Here is a 15,301-nt window from a genome sequence, read left to right as displayed (position 1 = left end):
GGGACCCACCTGAGGACACACAGACACCCATATGCCCCCCACCCCGGGACACACAGACACCCACCTGAGGTCACACAGACACCCACCTGCCCCCCCCCCCCCCCCCCCCCCCCACTCACCCCAGGACACACAGACACCCAGGGACCCACCTGAGGACACACAGACACCCATATGCCCCCCACCCCGGGACACACAGACACCCCTGGGGACACACAGACACCCACCTGCCCCCCCACCCCAGGACACACAGACACCCACCTGAGGTCACACAGACACCCACCTGCCCCCCCCCCCCCAGCCCGGGACACACAGACACCCCTGGGGACACACAGACACCCAGGGACACCCATCCTCGTGACACACCAGTGACCCATTTAATGCGCCTACCCAGGACCCCCAACCCTACAACCCCCTTCCACAGCCCCCAGAACCCCTCAGGGAACCCCCCTCCTTCCCCCCCAGAGCCCCCTCAGCGCCCCCCGGCCGCCATGACACCCCCCCCCGCCTCACACAGCCGCGATGGCGTCGCCCGTTCCCGCCAAGCGCCGGGCCGCGTCCTGCCGGCCGATGGCGGCCAGGGCCTGGCACAGGGTGTCCAGCGAAGCCCCCTCGGCGGCCGCCCAGGCGCTCAGCAGGCTGCGGGCGGGCGGCCTCCCGCGCCCGAAGGCGCCGATGGCCTCGGGCCCGAAGCCCAGGCCCGCGGCCAGGCTGCGCCAGTCGCCCCCCGCGCCGGGACCCGCGGCCTCCAGCAGCCGCTCCAGCTCCTCCTGCCGCTGCGCCGACACCCCGAGCAGCGGGAGACCCTCGGCACGGGGGGCTGGGGGGGGGTGAAGGGGGTGGGGTTAGGGTGGGGGTGCCCCCACTGACCCCCCCCCCACCGATCGGCGCCTGTCACGGTGCCGGGAGGCGGTGGGTGCACCCTGACCGCACCTGGGGGTATGGGTGCCCCCCCCCCCCCCAAGCCTATTTGGGGGGCATTTAAGCCCCCCCAACCCCCTTTGGGTGCTCCTCACCCCCATTTGGGTGCTACCCAGGGTACAGGTGATCCCTCAACTCCATCCAGGGCCCCTCCGACCCCCTTTGGGTGCCCCGCACCCCCATTTGGGTGCTACCGGGGGTACAGGCGCTCCCCAACTCCCTCCAGGTCCCTTCCAACCCCCTTTGGGTGCCCCTCACCCCCATTTGGGTGCTACCGTGCTCCCCAACTCTATCCAGGTCCCCCCAATCCCATTTGCCCCCCCCCAACCCCCTTTGGGTGCTTCTCCCCACCCCATTTAGGTGCAACCTGGGGTACGGGTGCTCCCCAACTCCATCCAGACCCCCCCCCCCCAACCCCCTTTGGGTGCTCCTCACCCCCATTTGGGTGCTACCGGGGGTACAGGCGCTCCCCAACTCCCTCCAGGTCCCTTCCAACCCCCTTTGGGTGCTCCTCACCCCCATTTGGGTGCTACCATGCTCCCCAACTCTATCCAGGTCCCCCCAATCCCATTTGCCCCCCCCCAACCCCCTTTGGGTGCTTCTCCCCACCCCATTTAGGTGCAACCTGGGGTACGGGTGCTCCCCAACTCCATCCAGACCCCCCGAATCCCATTTGACCCCCCCCCAACCCCCTTTGGGTGCCCCTCACCCCCATTTGGTTGCTACCGGGGGTACAGGTGATCCCCAACTCCATCCAGGGCCCCTCCGACCCCCTTTGGGTGCCCCTCACCCCCATTTGGGTGCTACCATGCTCCCCAACTCTATCCAGGTCCCCCCAATCCCATTTGCCCCCCCCCCCCCACCCAACCCCCTTTGGGTGCTTCTTCCCACCCCATTTAGGTGCAACCTGGGGTACGGGTGCTCCCCAACTCCATCCAGACCCCCCCCCAAATGCCATTTGACCCCTCCGACCCCCTTTGGGTGCTCCTCACCCCCATTTGGGTGCTACACAGGGTACAGGTGATCCCCCAACTCCATCCAGGGCCCCTCCGACCCCCTTTGGGTGCCCCTCACCCCCATTTGGGTGCTACACAGGGTACAGGTGATCCCCCAACTCCATCCAGGGCCCCTCCGACCCCCTTTGGGTGCTCCTCACCCCCATTTGGGTGCTACCATGCTCCCCAACTCTATCCAGGTCCCCCCAATCCCATTTGCCCCCCCCAACCCCCTTTGGGTGCTTCTTCCCACCCCATGGAGGTGCAACCTGGGGTACGGGTGCTCCCCAACTCCATCCAGACCCCCCGAATCCCATTTGACCCCCCCCCAACCCCCTTTGGGTGCCCCTCACCCCCATTTGGGTGCTACACAGGGTACAGGTGATCCCTCAACTCCATCCAGGGCCCCTCCGACCCCCTTTGGGTGCCCCTCACCCCCATTTGGGTGCTACCCAGGGTACAGGTGATCCCCCAACTCCATCCAGGGCCCCTCCGACCCCCTATGGGTGCCCCTCACTCCCATTTGGGTGCTACCGTGCTCCCCAACTCTATCCAGGTCCCCCCAATCCCATTTGCCCCCCCCAACCCCCTTTGGGTGCTTCTTCGCACCCCATGGAGGTGCAACCTGGGGTACGGGTGCTCCCCAACTCCATCCAGATCCCCCCCCCCCATCCCATTTGCCCCACCTCAACCCCCCCTTTGGGTGCTCCTCACCCCCTTTGGGTGCTTCTTCCTCCCAGTTAGGTGCTACCCAGGGTATGGGTGCTCCCCAACTCCATCCAGGTCCCCCCCAACCCCATTTGCCACCCCCAGATCCCCTTTGGGTGCTCCCCAGGACATGGGTGACACCCCCCCCCCCCCAACCCCATCCAGGTATCCCCCAAACCCCAGCTGGGTGCTCCCCCAGTGCCATTTATGTGCTACCTGGGGCGGGGGGTGGGGTGTCCCCTGAGCCCCCTTTGGGTGCTCCCCAACCCCATCTGGGTGCTACCTGGGGTATGGGTGCACCCCAACCATATTTAGGTCCCTCTGGACCCCCTTTGGGTGCTCCTCATGACCTGGCTGACCCCTTGACCCTCCTTTGGGTGCCCCCCAAGGCATGGGTGCTCCCCGACCCCATCAAGCTGTTCCCCATGACATGGGTGCTCCCCAACCCCACCTTTGGGTGCCCCCCAAAACCATATGGGTGCTCCCCAACCCCACCCAGACAAACCCCAAGGTATGGGTGCTCCCCAACCCATATGAGGCTCCCCGGGGTGTAGGTGCCCCCCAAAACCATCTGGGTGCTCCCCAAAACATGGGACATGGGTGCTCCCCAACCCCACCCAGACAAACCCCAAGGTATGGGTGCTCCCCAACCCATATGAGTCTCCCCAGGGTGTAGGTGCCCCCCAAAACCATCTGGGTGCTCCCCAACCCCACCTGAGCAAACCCCCAGGTATGGGTGCTCCCCAACCCATATGAGGCTCCCCAGGGTGTAGGTGCCCCCCAAACCCATCTGGGTGCTCCCCAAGACATGGGTGCCCCCCAACCCTACCCAGGCAAACCAAAGGTATGGGTGGTCCCCAAACCATATGAGCCTCCCCAGGGTGCCCCCCAACCCCATTTAGGTGCTCCCTGGAGCACCCCAACCCCACCCAGGCAAACCCCAAGGTATGGGTGCTCCCCAACCCATATGAGCCTCCCCAGGGTGTAGGTGCTCCCCAAACTCATCTGGGTGCTCCCCAAAACATGGGACATGGGTGCCCCCCAACCCCACCCAGACAAACCCCAAGGTATGGGTGCTCCCCGACCCATATGTGGCTCCCCAGGGTGTAGGTGCCCCCCAAACTCATCTGGGTGCTCCCCAAGACATGGGACATGGGTGCTCCCTAACCCTGTGCAGATGCTCCTCAAGGATATGGGTGCTCCCCAAGACATGGGTGCTCCCCAACCCCACCCAGGCAAACCCCAAGGTATGGGTGCTCCCCAACCCATATGAGCCTCCCCAGGGTGTAGGTGCTCCCCAAACTCATCTGGGTGCTCCCCAAAACATGGGACATGGGTGCCCCCCAACCCCACCCAGACAAACCCCAAGGTATGGGTGCTCCCCGACCCATATGTGGCTCCCCAGGGTGTAGGTGCCCCCCAAACTCATCTGGGTGCTCCCCAAGACATGGGACATGGGTGCTCCCTAACCCTGTGCAGATGCTCCTCAAGGATATGGGTGCTCCCCAAGACATGGGTGCCCCCCAACCCCACCCAGGCAAACCCCAAGGTATGGGTGCTCCCCAACCCATATGAGCCTCCCCAGGGTGTAGGTGCCCCCCAACCCCATCCAGGTGCTCCCACCCAGACCCCCACCCACCCACAAACACAACCCCATCCCTGGGGACAACCCCCCACCCCTCACTACCCCCCAACCCCTCTGGGGATGGATATTCCCCCGACACCCATGTGTGGGTGGTGGGTGGAGGGTGGGTGGTGGGTGCTCACCCCTGCCGGGCGGGGGGGGGTCCTGCAGGCTGGGGGTGTCGAGGAACACCCCACTGTCACTGTGCAGCTTCTCCCCCTCGGGCGCCGTCCCCGTGTCCCCTGCGCGGGCCTTGGCCAGCTGCTGCTTCTGCCTGCACGTGTGCCAGCTGCCCAGGGTGGGCAGGGGGGGTCACTGGTACCCCCCACTGCCCTGCACCCCCCACCCCAAGCCCAGACCTACCACTTGAAGGCCACGTAGGCCAGGAGACCCAGCACCACGGCGCCCAGGAGGGAGCAGTACAGGGGGATGATGTCCTTGCCCGGGGCCTCGGGGGGGGGTGGCACCGACTCGGGGGTGAGCGTTGAGGGGTCCCCTGTCACTGCCTCCCCCTCTGTGTGCTCCAGCTCCTCACCTATGGACATTGCACCCCCCCCAAAATAAGGTTAGGGGAGCCCCTGTGTTCCTTCATCCCTGCCTCAGTTTCCCTTTGCACCCATTGGGTGCTACTGTGCTCCCCAACTCCAGCCAGGTCCCCCCCAACCCCCTTTGGGTGCTACCTGGGGTACTGGTGATCCTCAACCCCAGCCAGGTCCCCCCCAACCCCCTTTGGGTGCTCCTCACCCCACTTTGGGTGCTACTGCGCTTCCCAACCCCAGCCAGGACCCCCCAACCCCCTTTGGGTGCTACCCAGGGTACAGGTGATGCCCAACTCCATCCAGGACCCCCCCAACCCTATTTGCCCCCCCCCAACCCCCTTTGGGTGCTCCTCCTCACCCCCATTTGGGTGCTACTGCCCTCCCCAATTCCATCCAGGTCCCCCCCAACCCCCTTTGGGTGCTCCTCACCCCCCTTTGGGTGCTACCCAGGGTACAGGTGATCCCCAACTCCATCCAGGTCTCTTCCAACCCCCTTTGGGTGCTCCTCACCCCCATTTGGGTGCTACCATGCTCCCCAAATCTATCCAGGTCCCTCCCAACCCTATTTGACCCCCACTTAACCCCCTTTGAGTGCTCCTCCTCACCCCCCTTTGGGTGCTATTGTGCTCCCCAACTCCAGCCAGGTCCCCCCCAACCCCCTTTGGGTGCTCCTCACCCCCCTTTGGGTGCCCCTCACCCACCCAGTGGGGACACATGGCACAATGTTTGGGGTCCCCAATTCCCTCTGCTCCCCCCCCCCCTTCCCCTTCCCCACAGCCCAGACCCAGCCATGGGGAAACTGAGGCACAGCCCCCCCTTTCCTCGGCGCTGAGGGGGTGCAGGGGGGTGCGGGGTGGGTGTTACTCACTGTGGGTGCAGGGCTGGCAGTGGGGGTCAGTGTGGCCACAGAGCTCGGTGACACCAAGGCCGGGGGGACAGGGGGTGCAGGTCCCGCACCCCCCTCCCCACCCTGGTACCTGCAGGCACGGGAAGGGAGGGGGGAGGTTCCTGCCTCAGTTTCCCCTTAACTCTGTGCCGTATGGGGGGGTTCAGGACCCCCAACTCCTCCCCCCATCCCATCCCATCCCATCCCATCCCATCCCATCCCATCCCATCCCATCCCCATCCCCATCCCCATCCCCATGCCCATCCCCATCCCCATCCCAGCCCCAGCCCCAGCCCCATCCCATCCCCATCCCCATTCCCATCCCATCCCCATCCCCAGCCCATCCCATCCCATCCCCATCCCCATCCCCATCCCCATCCCCAGCCCATCCCATCCCCATCCCCATCCTATCCCCATCCCCATCCCCATCCCATCCCCATCCCATCCCCATCCCATCCCCATCCCCATTCCCATCCCATCCCATCCCATCCCCATCCCATCCCCATCCCCATCCCATCCCCATCCCCATCCCCATCCCCATCCCCATCCCCATCCCCATCCCCATCCCCATCCCCAGCCCATCCCATCCCCATCCCCATCCTATCCCCATCCCCATCCCATCCCCATCCCATCCCCATCCCCATCCCCATCCCATCCCATCCCATCCCCATCCCCATCCCCATCCCATCCCACGGTGGGGGCTGGGTTGGGGTCCCGGAGCACCCCGGGGTCCCACGACGGGGGGGTGGGGTGGGCGGGGGAGGTTGGGGGAGCGGGTTTTGGGGGGGGGGGAGGAGGCGTGGGACACAACGGCCCGGGATGGGATGGGATGGGATGGGATGGGATGGGATGGGACCGGGACCGGGAAGGACAGGACGAGATGGGACGGGCGGGGCCGGGACGGGACCGGGAGGGTCGGGACGGGACCGGGAGGGCCGGGATGGGGCCGGGAGGGCCGGGATGGGACCGGGAGGGTCGGGACGGGACCGGGAGGGCTGGGATGGGACCGGGAGGGACGGGACGGGGCCGGGAGGGCTGGGATGGGACCGGGAGGGACGGGACGGGGCCGGGAGGGCTGGGATGGGACCGGGAGGGACGGGACGGGGCCGGGAGGGACGGGACGGGGCCGGGAGGGTCGGGACGGGGTGAAATGAAGCGGGACAAGCGAGAGGGAAGCGCTAAAGTCGAACTCGAAGGAGCCGGAGGGAAGGAACCGAACCCGCGGGGACGGGACGGGACGGGGGGGGGGGGGGGAAGGGGGGTCACACCGGGAGCGGCCGGAGCGGCGGGACCGGGGAGCGCGGATCAGTCCCGGCCCCATCCCCGTCCCCATCCCCATCCCAACCCCATCCCCGTCCCGGTCCCGTCCCGGTCCCATCCCGGTCCCAACCCCAGCCCCGTCCCGGTCCCATCCCGGTCCCCATCCCCGTCCCCACCCCATCCCCATCCCCATCCCCGTCCCGGTCCCGTCCCGGTCCCGTCCCGGCCCCATCCCCGTCCCGTCCCGTCCCGTCCCGTCCCGCACCGGGCAGAGCAGCAGCAGCAGCAGCAGCAGCAGCGGCGGCGGCGGCGGCGGCGGCAGCACCCGCAGCACCGTCCGGCCCCGCCGCATCGCCCAGACCGGGGACCGGCCCCGGGACACGCTCGCTGCCAGCCCAGCACAGCCCAGCCGGGCCGAGCCCAGCCCAGCCGAGCCGAGCCGGGCTGAGCCGAGCCGGGCTGAGCCGAGCCGAGCCGAGCCGAGCCGGGCTGAGCCGAACCGGGCTGAGCCGAGCCGAGCCGAGCCGGGCTGAGCCGAGCCGGGCTGAGCCGAACCGAGCCGAACCGAGCCCGGCTGAGCTGAGCCGGGCTGAGCCGAGCCCAGCCGAGCCCAGCCGAGCCAAGCCGAGCCGAGCCAAACCCAGCCGAGCCGGGCCAAACCCAGCCGAGCCGGGCTGAGCCGAGCCAAGCCGAGCCGAGCCAAACCCAGCCGAGCCGGGCTGAGCCAAGCCCAGCCGGGGCGAGCCGAGCCGGGCCTGGCCGAGCCGAGCCGAGCCGAGCCGAGCCGAGCCGAGCCAAACCCAGCCGAGCCGAGCCAAACCCAGCCGAGCCGGGCTGAGCCGAGCCGAGCCGAGCCGAGCCGAGCCGAGCCGAGCCGATCTCCGCCGCCCCGCTCCGCTCTTCCCCGTCCCGCCCCGGTTCGGCTCCGCTCGGCCCCGCTCGGCTCGTTTCGTGCGGGCAGGGCAGGGCGGGGCGCCCCCCCATTGGCTGCGAGTGGCGAAGCCCCGCCCCCTCCCGGCTCGGGACCCCCGGGGCGCCGGGGCCGGGCTGGGGCCGGGGGAGCCGGGGGAAGGGGGGAACGGGGTGTCCCCGTGTCCCCGGCCCGGCCGCACGACCCGCCTGGGAGTGGGGAAAGCGGCTTTGTTGGGCCCGGGGCCGGGAGGGGGGATGCAGGACGTCAGCGTGGGGCTGGGGTCCCGTGTGGGGCTGGGGTCTCAGCCTGGGGCTGGGGTCTCAGCGTGGGGCTGGGGTCCCGTGTGGGGCTGGGGTCTCGGTGTGGGGCTGGGGTCCCGTGTGGGGCTGGGGTCACAGTGTGGGGCTGGGGTCCCGTGTGGGGCTGGGGTCTCAGTGTGGGGCTGGGGTCCCGTGTGGGGCTGGGGTCTCAGTGTGGGGCTGGGGTCCCGTGTGGGGCTGGGGTCTCAGTGAGGGGCTGGGGTCCCGTGTGGGGCTGGGGTCCCGTGTGGGGCTGGGGTCTCAGTGTGGGGCTGGGGTCCCGTGTGGGGCTGGGGTCTCGGTGTGGGGCTGGGGTCTCAGTGTGGGGCTGGGGTCCCATGTGGGGCTGGGGTCCTGGCGTGGGGCTGGGGTCCCGTGTGGGGCTGGGGTCTCAGCGTGGGGCTGGGGTCTCAGTGAGGGGCTGGGGTCTCAGTGTGGGGCTGGGGTCCCGTGTGGGGCTGGGGTCTCAGTGTGGGGCTGGGGTCTCAGCGTGGGGCTGGGGTCTCAGTGTGGGGCTGGGGTCCCGTGTGGGGCTGGGGTCCCGGTGTGGGGCTGGGGTCTCAGTGAGGGGCTGGGGTCCCGTGTGGGTCTGGGGTCCCGGTGTGGGGCTGGGGTCTCAGTGAGGGGCTGGGGTCCCGTGTGGGGCTGGGGTCCCGGTGTGGGTCTGGGGTCCCGTGTGGGGCTGGGGTCCCAGTGTGGGGCTGGGGTCTCAGCGTGGGGCTGGGGTCTCAGTGTGGGGCTGGGGCCTCAGTGTGGGGCTGGGGTCCCGTGTGGGGCTGGGGTCTCGGTGTGGGGTTGGGGTCCCGGTGTGGGGTTGGGGTCCCGTGTGGGGCTGGGGTCTCGGCGTGGGGCTGGGGTCTCAGTGTGGGGCTGGGGTCTCAGAGGGGGCTGGGGTCCCGGTGTGGGTCTGGGGTCCCGGTGTGGGTGCAGGGTCTGGGTGTGGGTGTGGGGTCCCAGTGTGGGTGCTGATGTGGGTCTGGGGTCCCAGTGTGGGTCTGGGGTCCCAGTGTGGCACGGGGTCTGGGTGTGGGTCTGGGGTCCCGGTGTGGGTCTGGGGTCCTGGTGTGGGTCTGGGGTCCCAGTGCGGCGCAGGGTCTGGGTGTGGGTCTGGGGTCCTGGTGTGGCGCGGGGTCCCGGTGTGGGTGCTGGTGTGGGTCTTGGGTCTCGGTGTGGGTCTGGGGTCCTGGTGTGGTGCAGGGTCTGGGTGTGGATGCAGGGTCCCGGTGTGGGTCCCGGTGTGGGTCTGGGGTCCCGGTGTGGGTGCTGGTGTGGGTCTGGGGTCCCGGTGTGGGTCTGGGGTCCCGGCGCGGGGCCTGGTGGGGGGCGCAGGCCCCTCGGCAGAGCGCGGCGCTGGGCCGTGTCCCGCCCGGGCCCCTACCAGCCCCGGACGGGGTGCCAGAGCTCCACCACCTTCCCCCCGGCGTGGACGTAGAACACGGGGTGCATGGCGGCCGTGGCGCAGGCCTGTGGGGACACGCGGCGCTGAGCAGCGCGCTGGCCGCCTGCCAGGGCCTGCCAGGGCCTGGGGCACCTGGCGGGACCTGGCGGGACTCTAGTGGCACCCTGGCGGGACCCTGGCGGGACCCTGGTGTGGTGGGACCCTGGTGGAACCTTGATGGAACCCTGGCGGGGCCCTGGCAGGACCCTGGTGGGGTGGGACCCTGGTGGGACCCTGATGGGACCCTGATGGGACCCTGGTGGGACCCTGGTGGGACCCTGATGGGATCCTGATGGGATCCTGGTGGGACCCTGGTGGGACCCTGGTGGGATCCTGATGGGATCCTGGCGGGACCCTGGCGGGACCCTGGTGTGGTGGGACCCTGGTGGGATCCTGGTGGGATCCTGGTGGGGCCCTGATGGGGTGGGACCCTGTCAGGACCCTGGCAGGACCCTAGTGGGACGCTGGTGGGACCCTGGTGGAACCTTGATGGAACCCTGGCGGGACCCTGGCAGGACCCTAGTGGGACGCTGGTGGGACCCTGGTGGAACCTTGATGGAACCCTGGCGGGACCCTGGCAGGACCCTAGTGGGACGCTGGTGGGACCCTGGTGGGACCCTGGTGTGGTGGGACCCTGGTGGGATCTTGGCAGGACCCTGGTGGGACCCTGATGGGATCCTGGTGGGACCCTGATGGGATCCTGGTGGGGCCCTGGTGGGACCCTGGTGGGGTGGGACCCTGGCGGGATCCTGGTGGGATCCTGGTGGGATCCTGATGGGGTGGGACCCTGGCAGGACCCTGGCAGGACCCTAGTGGGACGCTGGTGGGACCCTGGTGGGACCCTGGTGTGGTGGGACACTGGTGGGACCCTGATGGGATCTTGGCAGGACCCTGTTGGGACCCTGGTGGGACCCTGGTGGGATCCTGGTGGGACTCTGGCAGGACCTGTCAGGACCCTGGTGGGGTGGGATCCTGGCAGAACCCTTGTGGGACCCTGGTGGCCCTGGCAGGACCCTGGCAGGACCCTAGTGGGACCCTGATGGGGTGGGAGCCTGGTGGGACCCTGATGGGACCCTGGTGGGATGCTGGTGAGACCCTGGCAGGACCCTGGTGGGGTGGGAGCCTGGTGGGACCCTGATGGGACCCTGGTGGCCCTGGCAGGACCCTGGCAGGACCCTAGTGGGGCCCTCATGGGGTGGGACCCTGATGGGACCCTGAAGGGACCCTGGCAGGACCCTGGCAGGACCCTGGCAGGACCCTGGCAGGCCCTGGCAGGCCCTGGCAGGCCGCACACTCACGTGGAAGGGGATGAGAGCCAGCATGGTGCCCAGGGGGAAGCGCCCGAAGTCCAGCTGCCCGTCCACAGCCTCCACCTGCCCGTGCTCCTGCGTCAGCCCCACCAGCCTGCGGGGCGGGGGGGACACCGTCACCTCCACCCCCACCCCATGTGTGCCCCCCAGACCCCACCTGAGCTCGGGGTGCCCCTCGATGGGCACCCCTCCCTCCACCCCCACCCCATGTGTGCCCCCCAGACCCCACCTGAGCTCAGGGTGCCCCTCGATGGGCACCCCTCCCTCCACCCCCACCCCACCTGTGTCCCCCAGACCCCACCAGCCTGTGGGGCGGGGGACACTGTCACCTCCACCCCCACCCCACCTGTGTCCCCCAGACCCCACCTCAGCTCAGGGTGCCCCTCGATGGGTGCCCCTCCCTCCATCCCCACCCCGTGTGTGCCCCCCAGACCCCACCTGAGCTCAGGGTGCCCCTTGATGGGCACCCCTCCCTCCACCCCCACCCCGTGTGTGTCCCCCAGACCCCACCAACCTGCGGGGTGGGGGACACTGTCACCTCCACCCCCACCCCACGTGTGTCCCCCAGACCCCACCTGAGCTCAGGGTACCCCTTGATGGGCACCCCTCCCTCCATCCCCACCCCGTGTGTCCCCCCCAGACCCCACCTGAGCTCGGGGTGCCCCTCGATGGGCACCCCTCCCTCCACCCCCACCCCACGTGTGTCCCCCAGACCCCACCTGAGATCGGGGTGCCACTCGATGGGCACCCCTCCCTCCATCCCCATCCCACGTGTGTCCCCCAGACCCCACCTGAGCTCAGGATGCCCCTCAATGGGCACCCCTCCCTCCACCCCCACCCTGTGTGTGTCCCCCAGACCCCACCAGCCTGCGGGGTGGGGGACACAGCATCACCTCCTCTTCCCACCCCTCCACCCCCACCCCACGTGTGTCCCCCAGACCCCACCACGCCCCCACCTCAGCTCAGGGTGCCCCTCGACGGGCACCCCTCCCTCCATCCTCACCCCGTGTGTGTCCCCCAGACCCCACCAGCCTGCGGGGTGGGGGACACAGCGTCACCTCCTCTTCCCACCCCTCCACCCCCACCCCACGTGTGTCCCCCAGACCCCACCTGAGCTCGGGGTGCCCCTCGATGGCGGCGCAGCCCGCGGGGCCCCGGCCCTGGCCGTGGAGGCTGAGGGCTGCCCAGCCACAGTCCAGCAGCAGCTGGTGGCGCTGGGGGTAGTGGCCGATGACCCTGGTGAGGACACGGATGGCCACCTCCTCCGGCAGGCAGGAGCCCAGCTGGCTCTGCTGAAGGTCTGGGGGGAGCAAGGTGACCCACCCCAGTTGGGGTCCATCCCTCTGTTGGGCTTGGGGGGTGTATTTTTTGGGGGGGGGTGGGGGGATGGTGGTCCTGGCTCACCGTAGAAGAGGTAGTTGCCTGGATGGAGCTCGGTGAGCTGGGCCATCTCTGGCACAGGGTGGCTGCAGGATGGTGTGGAGCCCATGCTGGCCTGGGGACAGGGCACGCCGGCCTGACGCAGCCTGGTGGCACGGGGGATGCTCTGAGGGACGGGGACACGGCCAGGGGGACATCACCCCCACCCCCCACCCCCATGTGTGGCCACCGCAGCGGGACCTGGGGTGGGTCTGTCACCCTTAGATGCCACAGGAGATGGGCTGGAGGTGGGTCCCATCACCCCCAAGAACCGTGGGGAGCAGGATCAGAGGTGGGTGTGTCATCCTGGGTACCAGGGGGGAGGCACCCGAGCTGGGGCCAGCACCCCTGGAAACGTGGGGACAGGGCTGGGGACACATCCACCCCCCCGGCCACTGTGGGAGTGGGACCTGAGGTCGGGTCATCACCCCAGGAATAATGGGGACAGGTGGGTGCATCATCCTGGGTACCTTTGGGGAGGCACCCGAGCTGGGGCCAGCACCCCAGGAACCGTGGGGACAGGGCTGGGGACACATCCACACCCCCTGGGCACTGTGGGAGTGGGATCTGAGCTGGGGCCAGCGCCCCAGGAGCCATGGGGACAGGGCTGGGGACGTGTCCACCCCCCAGGCACTGTGGGAGTGGGACCTGAGCTGGGATCATCACCCCAGGAACCATGGGGACAGGTGGGTGCATCATCCTGGGTACCATGGGGGAGGCACCCGAGCTGGGGTCATCACCCCAGGAGCCATGGGGACAGGGCTGGGGACACATCCACCCCCCTTGGGAACTGTGGGAGTGGGACCTGAGCTGGGTCCATCACCCCTGGGACTGGAGGTGGTAACACCTTGGGGAGTCCCAGATGTGCTGGGGAGCTCCCCAAATGCTCATAGGACCCATCCAGCTGTGTCAGAGATCCCTCCAGATGTGCCAGAGATCCCCCCCCACCCATCTGAGCTGGAGATCCCCCAGATGTGCAAGTGATCCCCCCATCTGAGTTGGAGATCCCCCCAGATGTGCAGGCGATCCCCCCCAGATGTGCTGGAGATCCCCCCCCAGATGTGCAGGTGATCCCCCCCCAGATGAGCTGGAGACCCCCCAGATGTGCTAAAGCACCACCAGATGTGCCTGGGAACCCCCCAGATGTGTCTCAGCACCCCTAAATACACTGGAGATCCCCCCCCCATGTCAGCCCCCCCCCCCAATGCCTCTGGGACCCCCAGATGTGCTGGAGACCTCCCACGACGTGGCAGAGATCACCCAGATGTGCTGGGACACCCCCCCCAGATGTGCTGGGGACCCCCTAGGATGTGTTAAACCACCCCCAGATGTTCTCAGGACACTTCTCCCCCCCCCCCCAAACCTACTTCCCTCCCCTCCAATGGGTCAGACCCCCCTCCAGATGTGCTTGAGCAACCCCCCCACCCAAACTGGGACCACCCACAGATGTGCCAGAGCACCCCCTCAATGTGCCTTGCCCCCCCCCCCAAATATGTCAGGACCCCCCCAGATGTGCCTGGAGCATCCCAGATGTGTCACATTCCCCCCCCCAAATTCAGAGGCCACGTGGCAAGGGGAGGGGGTAACCCTCCCCCCCCCCCCCCCCCCCCCCACTGTCCCCAGCCCCTCAGGGACCAGGGGGTGCACCAGGGCAGCCCCCCCAACGTGAGCTGGGAGAGCTGGGGAGCAGCAGGTTTCCCCACGTGCCTCAGTTTCCCCATCCCCAAACAGCACCACAGCTGGGTGGATGTGGGGGGTGGGGTGTGAAGACCCCCCCCCCCCCGCCCCCAGGGCACCACCTCCCCATCCATGGGGAGGGGGGGTATGGGGGTCCTGGAGGACCCCCCAGTGAGAACCAGTAATTCCCTCTGGGCTGCAGCCCCTGCTGGGATAAAAGGGTTGCTGGAGGAGGAGGAGGGGGGTGGGAAACAGGTCACAACCCCCCACCAAAACCACATCAAAGGTGACCGGATCCTCCAGCATCCTCCTCCAGCTCCCCGGGGGGGCTTTGTAGACACCCCCCCCCCCCCTCCCCACCCCCATTTTATGGGGGGTGCTTCGCATTTACAACCAACCCACGAGGTTTTATGGGGCGTGGGGAGGGGGGACACCCACTGTGAGCAGCTAGACACCCCCCCCCCCTTCCCAACCCCCTCCAAGCCCCTCCTCCTCCTCGAACAACCCCCAGCGCCCCTTCCCTGTGCCCAGGGGACACTCACGTGGTGACGAAGTCGCTGAGAGCGGTGGCGGTGGCGCGGGCGATGGCGCGGATGGCGGCGACATCGCTGCAGCCGTAGGTGTCCCCACAGTGAGCGTAGACCCCCACCAGCGACACCTTCTCCGGTGCCTCCTCAGCGATGGCCCGGGCCAGGCTCAGGGCTTTGGGGTCGGTGGGCTGCACACCAGCTGCCAGAGGGGTGGGGGTGGGGGTGGGGGGGTGGGGGGCTTTGGTGCACCGTGTTTGTGGGGGGAATGGGGTATCCCTCACTTGGAGGGGTGGTGGGATTGAAATCCCCCGTTGTGGGGGTTTGGGGAGGGGTTACGGGGGCTGGGAGGGGGTTGGGAGGGTGGCATCCTCCACATGGAGCACCCACCCCACTGAGCATCCCATCCCATTGAGCATCCCCTCCATGGAGCATCCAGCCCATTGAGCATCCCCGCCATGGAGCATCCCATCCCATGGAGCACCCACCCCATGGAGCATCCCATCCCATGGAGCACCCACCCCATCGAGCATCCCACCCCATGGAGCATCCCCCCCATGGAGCATCCAGCCCATGGAGCATCCCATCCCATGGAGCATCCCCCCCATTGAGCATCCCATCCCATGGAGCATCCAGCCCATGGAGCATCCCATCCCATGGAGCATCCCCCCCATTGAGCATCCCCCCCATGGAGCATCCAGCCCATGGAGCATCCCATCCCATGGAGCATCCCCCCCATTGAGCATCCCATCCCATGGAGCATCCCCCCCCATGGAGCATCCCATCCC

At 68.6% G+C, this 15,301-nt stretch overlaps 2 protein-coding genes across 2 annotated transcripts in view; both read right to left on the bottom strand.

Annotated features, from left to right (window-relative positions):
• Nucleotides 1–482: 482 nt before the first annotated feature.
• LOC311206032 (death domain-containing membrane protein NRADD-like) lies at nt 483–8,088 on the bottom strand. The gene is made up of 5 exons (XM_084280599.1): nt 7,196–8,088; nt 5,653–5,761; nt 4,609–4,780; nt 4,389–4,534; nt 483–817 (listed from the first exon to the last, which is right to left on the bottom strand). Exons 1-5 carry the CDS (start codon nt 7,280–7,282, stop codon nt 507–509), a joined length of 825 nt encoding a protein of 274 aa, XP_084136725.1. The 5' UTR covers nt 7,283–8,088; the 3' UTR covers nt 483–506.
• Nucleotides 7,965–15,301, bottom strand: part of NBEAL2 (neurobeachin like 2) — a gene marked incomplete at its 5' end in the record, with an annotated part of 15,945 nt that continues 8,608 nt past the window's right edge. The window contains 6 exons of the mRNA XM_084260709.1: nt 7,965–9,606; nt 10,879–10,984; nt 12,001–12,190; nt 12,295–12,416; nt 14,529–14,715; nt 14,853–14,857. Of these exons, the coding sequence (XP_084116835.1) occupies nt 9,517–9,606; nt 10,879–10,984; nt 12,001–12,190; nt 12,295–12,416; nt 14,529–14,715; nt 14,853–14,857 (700 nt within the window). The 3' untranslated portion in view covers nt 7,965–9,516. The remainder of the gene's footprint in view (nt 9,607–10,878; nt 10,985–12,000; nt 12,191–12,294; nt 12,417–14,528; nt 14,716–14,852; nt 14,858–15,301) is intronic.

Source organism: Gallinula chloropus (assembly GCF_964237585.1).
Source record: "Gallinula chloropus genome assembly, chromosome: 2".
Taxonomy (NCBI): Eukaryota; Metazoa; Chordata; class Aves; order Gruiformes; family Rallidae; genus Gallinula; species Gallinula chloropus.
Note: the sequence above shows the minus strand (reverse complement) of the source record. Positions and strands in the feature narration are given on the sequence as shown.

Bases quoted from the DNA above. Each gene is read 5' to 3' on its own strand.
- LOC311206032 (XM_084280599.1), bottom strand. From the start codon at position 7,282: ATGCGGCGGGGCCGGACGGTGCTGCGGGTGCTGCCGCCGCCGCCGCCG. The intron at 5,762-7,195 runs GTGCGGGACGGG...CCGTGCCTGCAG, and splicing joins TGCTGCTGCTGCTCTGCCCG to GTACCAGGGTGGGGAGGGGG. The intron at 818-4,388 runs GTGAGCACCCAC...ACCCCCCCCCAG, and splicing joins CCCCCCCCCGCCCGGCAGGG to CCCCCCGTGCCGAGGGTCTC.